At 40.8% G+C, this 6,000-nt stretch overlaps 1 protein-coding gene across 6 annotated transcripts in view; it reads left to right on the top strand.

Moving 5' to 3' along the window:
• Positions 1-5,554, top strand: part of sema6e (sema domain, transmembrane domain (TM), and cytoplasmic domain, (semaphorin) 6E) — a 168,396-nt gene extending 162,842 nt beyond the window's left edge. For all 6 annotated transcript variants that reach the window (XM_052578290.1, XM_052578288.1, XM_052578289.1 and 3 more), the window contains one exon: positions 1,433-5,554. In XM_052578290.1, the coding sequence (XP_052434250.1) occupies positions 1,433-2,709 (1,277 nt within the window). In that variant the 3' untranslated portion in view covers positions 2,710-5,554. The remainder of the gene's footprint in view (positions 1-1,432) is intronic.
• Positions 5,555-6,000: the final 446 nt, after the last annotated feature.

Consider the following 6,000-nt stretch of genomic DNA (forward strand, 5'->3'; position numbering starts at 1 on the left):
TTCTGCTAATGTGTTTGTATTTATGCCTGAAGGAAGATTATCCTTGTTTTTCTCACATAGTTATTATGCATTCATAGTTGTATTTTTGCTTGCAACAGCTAGAAAAAGCACAATAGCGTCTCTCTCGCTCTCACCCTAACTCGATAACTCACAAACGGTGGTCCACCCACTCTGTTCTTACACTGTGTTGTGTTGCTATTGCTGTTCGCTGACGTGAGCATCAGCAAGACTTTGTTGGCCTTGCCAAACGTCTTAAGCAGCTAATAATATCTTTTAAGCTATCTTTAGTTTTGGCTCTCTACAGTGTGCACCAAATGTTGTAATAAACAGATTTTTGAAACTTGTCCATTAATATCTTTGTATTATTTTAAAATAGGGAATAGAATTCACTTCCTGTATGTTAGCTTTGATTAGCAAGTTATACGCATTTATTTAGTTAATATTTTTTTTCTAGCTTTAACTTTACTAGCTTTATTAGTTATCTAGCTGTATTATTTGTTCATTTATTTTCATCTTTGTATACATCTATCGGTCTATCCATCTTGCTTTCTTTCACTTCTCTTCACTTTCATGCCTGGGATGTGTATAAATAAACCATTGGCTGCTTTTACAAAAGTAAGACGAGGCATTTTACATGTCCTGTCCAAATTTCCAGTTCCAATACATTAACACTGTAAAGGAATCTGCTCATCAAGTGATTTCATGGGGTCTCTGTTGGATTAAAATAATTAAGACATACCATTTAATTTCTAAGATGACACTTTTTTTTTATTTTTATTTTTTTACCAAAGCAGCTTATAGCTAATTGTACAATACCTCTAGATGTAAAACATCTCTAACAGCAGTTTTTTCAGTTTACTGCCTCTCTTATAAATAAAGAAGAAATGGGAAGAAGAACAGAAAAATGAGAAAAACAAGGAAAGGCTGACTGCGCAGATGGCAGTGGGAGTTACTAATTATCTGAGCATGCACATGTTAGCGAAATCACCTCTACCCTCAGCTCATTAAGACCGTAAGGTGGTCTGTGCATTCATTTTAATTTGCAGTCACTGAAAACATCTCCATATCATTTTCGCACCACCTTAATGCCATATGCAGCTCAGTGTAGAACAGCACAATCAGCTGTGAGTCAAGCACCTAGTTCTGCTGCTCTTGAGACTGTGGCTAATGAGAGAACCACTTAGCTCCCTACAAGACCATTAGCAATTGTTCTTGAGGCTCTAGCACTATTTGATGTTGAACCAGTGAGCATTTGCAGATTGATTCTGAACAGCCTGCTCAGCCAGCGCTCTGCTTTGTTTGTCAGCAGTTTCTAACATGAATAGAAGTCTGCAAAAGAACTCTAGACTCTCACACTGTTAAAAGCTAACCTAACTGGCACCTCACTGTGTCTTTACAGTGCACTCATCTCACTCTCTTCCCCTCTCTGCAGGAGTGCGCCGACCCCCTGAGGTAGATAAGTCCAACCACAGTGTTCACTACACTCTGCTCATTGCGTGTGTCCTGGTGGCGTTTGTCCTGGGAGCTTTCCTCTCCGGATTCCTTGTTTCCTGTTACTGCAACCACAACGTGAACAAGACCAAAAGGCTGTCGAAAGATCCAGAAGCACCAATCCCACATGCCCTATCCCTGCGCAGCCTGGCCAAGTTAAACGGCTTGCTAGAGACCCAAAACAAAGACGAGAAGCTGGAGGTATCTTCACCCAAACTCTACAACCCTTTCTTTGCGAATGGAAAAGAGCAGGCGCATCGCAGGAATGCCCATCATGCTGCCATGACAGAACTCATTCACCCACATCATCATCACTCTGCAGAGCTCTCTGGGCTTCCCACACCTGATTCGACGCCAGAGCTCCCAATCAAGAGTATGAAGGCCTTCAAGAACCAATGGGAGAAGAATCAAAACTGTAATAACGCTAAAGAACCCAAGTCCCATAACATGGGAGCATGTCGGCCAACCACTGGAATGCAGCATCAGATTTTCCCCTTCTCCCAAGGACTGACTAACGGACAAGTATTAGGTAGCTCAGCACACATGGAGGAACGCAAAGTCCACAATGCGGAGCGTGTGGCAAGCCAGCCATACCACTGCTACCCACACAAGATAGTGGATGTGACCTCGCTCGACGAGCTTCTGAAACACATCCATGAAATCAATGTGGCTACAGGCAAGAGTCCCACTGTCCTCACCTCGTCCATGTCAGCCAACGCCGGTCAGATGGCGTTTGCAAACCGCGTACAGCCGCAGATCCCAGAAACAGAATCTGCACCATATTACAGTTCCTCCACGCTTCCTCGGGATAGTCTAACTCGCCGCATGGATGTCCCACCAGAGATTCCTCCCCATCATCAATCTACTCTTGAGAGAGTGTCCCGTCACCCGTCTCAACGGCACTCTCTGATAACCACTCCCAAGATGCCCAGTGGGGGTGTGGTGCCACGGCAGCACAGCTTCAACCAGCGCAGCGCCCATCAGCCCCTCCTGCTCTCTCGAATGAACTCTAATGGCAGCAGTTCAGGTTGCGACGTATGGCATCCACTCATCCCTAATGGATACGTATCTCGCCAACATAGCTACAACGAGCAGCCAGAAGTCCACCGTGGAGCTATTGTCCGTCGGACAGCCTCGCTCAAGCCCGACGTCCCACCCAAACCACTGTTCATCCCTGCTAGCTCGCCTGTCAACCAGGCAGGGAACTTCAACTACTGAACGACGGAGAAGAAAAGCCTGTGGTTTTTCGTAAAAGTCCACTCAACCTCTCAGAACTGATTGTGGTCATAAACAATTAAAAGACTGGATGAAAAACTTGCCTTTATGGGAAAGAAATCCTCTGGAGATTGGCTGCCAGTGTTGTCGACTTTACAATTGAACTATGACTTGTTTTTCTCAGTTTCCTGAATATATTTGTACCATATTGGTATTGCTCAGCTATTGGCCATTAGGAGAGGAGTTGTTACAGGAGTCCACCTAGATTTTGGCTGCCACAGTGATAAATGTGTGTGGCTTGACGGTGTTACTTTGGACTGTCTAAACAGGTGTCAATGATCCAAACCTACCTTTACCTGAACTTTTATCCGAACAAGTGTGTATACGCCTTGTTTGATATTCTGATATTTCTTGCTTTGGCTTAACTATTCTGTTGATGTAGAGTTGATGAACTGTGCTGATTCCAATTAGAAATGTGTATATATGCATGCATGTGTGTGTGTGTGTGTGTATATATATTTATATATATATAAATATATATGTATGTGTGTGTACATATACATACCCAGTGTATGTATCTAGATTACTGAAATGGTTTGACCCCCTCAAGTTCCTTCGCCTTATTTTGAAAGCAGATGTGCTGTTGAAATGCCCACACAACTTGAAGTGATCTCTGTAAAATCCATAAGCAATAATCTCCACCATATTCTGTAACTCCAGTGTAATTTAGTTATAACAACTCAAACTCAGTAAAGTTCAAATTCAGATGATTAAATATGGCTAGAGAAACAGATCGGCCCAAGTGAGGTGAATCAGTCTTGGTGTTATAAAGGAGATGTATGTATATACCTAAGAAGAATGTATTCTTGTCTATAAGCTGCAGAATCAGTGTGAGGTGCTCCAGTATTTACCCTTTGTCTCCTCTGTTAAAATCATAGGTGAAAGTGAATCAAAATTTTTGAATCTCTTTTCAGTGGAAACATCAAACATGGTGTCCTATCCAGGCGTGATAAACCAATAAAATGATCTCTTCTATGTAAATCTTAAGTTTTTGTCTTGAATCATCCGTGACAACTTTGTGTTCTGTTATATAAAGCCCTGCCCACAGTGAAATCTGACTGGTCTAAACTTGTGCTCCACAATCATCACTGGCTCTGCCATGAAGCAGTTTGACATACTGAAACAGGTCGCACCTGGATAGGACACGGCACAAGAGTCCAGAACAAAAAGATTTCTTACTTTTGTCCTGAGTTATTCATATATTATGTAAAAATGTATCGATATTAACACTACAACTGTTTTGTGTAAATAGATGAACAATAACTAGCCAAATTTTAATTGTTCGTGTAAATTTGTGCCTTATTTAATATGATGTGTTAAGGGGGGAGGGTGACGGCCGAGTGGGAGAGGGGACATAAGAAAAGGGCAGAGAGGCCATCATTTATCTTTTTATTTTTAATATTTGTAATTTTTTTTTAAGCTTGGTTGTCTGTATGTCATAATGTTGTAGATATATATTTCTAAATACTTTTGATATCCCCAGGCTGTGACGCTTTTGCATTTTGGAACAGCATCTACATAGTTTTCCCTCCAAAGAGACATCTATCTATCTATCGATCTATCTATCTATCTATCTGTCTATCGATCTATCATTATATCTATCTATCATTCTATCTTTCTATCGTTCTATCTATCGTTCTTTCTATCATTTTATCGTTCTATCTATCGTTTTATCTATCATTCTATCTAGCTATTGTTCTATCTGTCGTTCTATAATTTTATCGATTGTTTTGTCTATTATTCTATCATTCTATCCATTACCTTGTGTCCTATCTTTTGCTCTATGTATTTCTTTGTCTATCATCTATCTATCAATCAATCTTTCGTTTGATCATTCTTTCTATCACTCTGTCTATCCTGTCTGTTTTTCTGTGTATTGTTTTATGTTTTATCTCTTTTTTCCTGCTTTCACGTTGAACTCTGCATTAGTTTAAGAAACCTGTGTCTTTACTGACAGGTTTGTTCTGAAATGGATGAAATAAGATGTAAGATGCGTGAACTTCTAAACTGCAGTGAATCTTCAGATCTTATGTTTAATGGCGAGAGCAAGACTTCTTAGGCTTTGCACTCTGTTTAGAGGAGAGACTTCTGTGTGTGTGTGTGGGTGGGTGGGTGTGTGTGTGTGCGCGCGCTCTTTATGAGGAGACCATATCACTTGGCTGTAGTTCAAACACATACCTCCCTTTGCTTTTCCCCAGTACTTCAGTCTGGCAGAGTAACTCAGAACAGTTCCTCTGCTCAAAGGCATCTTCATCTTCTTCTTCAGTCTGTCTTAAGACTCTATGATGTGTCGGCGTTTGCATAAATTTGGTGCTGGTCTGAGATACAGTTTTTATCATGTACACTTGAATGAACCTTTCAAATTGGCTGCCTGTAACTGTGTGCTCTGTTTCCCCTCACAAAACCAAATGCAATGTCACATTTTAATAGACGGCTACCACATCATATGCATCCCAGGTGGAAAATGGACTGAGGGTTGAATCCCTGCACCGTCCTCGACGGATATCCAGAGTGAGGAGACCGAGTGGAAAGAGACTGGTGTAGTTTCTTTGAATTTCTTTCTATAGACATAATGATGGAAAGGGAACTGCGTGTGTCTGTTTTATCTGCTTTAACCATTGAGGTTTCTGTTATTGCACAGTGTAAATACAGTCCTGGAGTTTCCCAGGATTCAGTGCTCTGTTATGATTACTATTGGGCAAAGCCCTATGGATTCTCCACCTCTGCTTTTATGGAATACTGTTGTATTTTCCTTATAACAGAAATAAATGAAAGATCATAACATGCATATCGTTTTACTGATTGGTCATTTTGCAAAAGTTTGCATGCTTTCCTTAAAAAAAATTATCTGACACTTTTCAGATAGCTTATGCATGTTTTGCAGCAGCAGCAAAAACAAAACAAAAAGCACACATTTGGTTGTAGTCAAGGTCTCCCAGCTATCACGATGAAAAAATACAGCTGAACCCGGTGTTGTTGGCCAACCTCAGCTGCACTATAAGGATGCAATGGATGATGTTTACCATACCGCTCAAGGGCCAAAAATGACTTAATAGCCAATTAGTTCCTCTGGGCCCTTGAATTGAAGGTGAATATATATTAAAAGTGACATCTATGGCTCTCTAGCCAAATCGGGAGCGCATGGAATTTATGCTTTTACTATGGTTACAAGTTTACAGCACAGTTTTACAATACAATTATATTCCACTTGAATATACACATGCCTGTTTCACA

The sequence above is a fragment of the Carassius gibelio genome, chromosome B16 (genome assembly GCF_023724105.1).
Source record: "Carassius gibelio isolate Cgi1373 ecotype wild population from Czech Republic chromosome B16, carGib1.2-hapl.c, whole genome shotgun sequence".
In the NCBI taxonomy this organism is placed as follows: Eukaryota; Metazoa; Chordata; class Actinopteri; order Cypriniformes; family Cyprinidae; genus Carassius; species Carassius gibelio.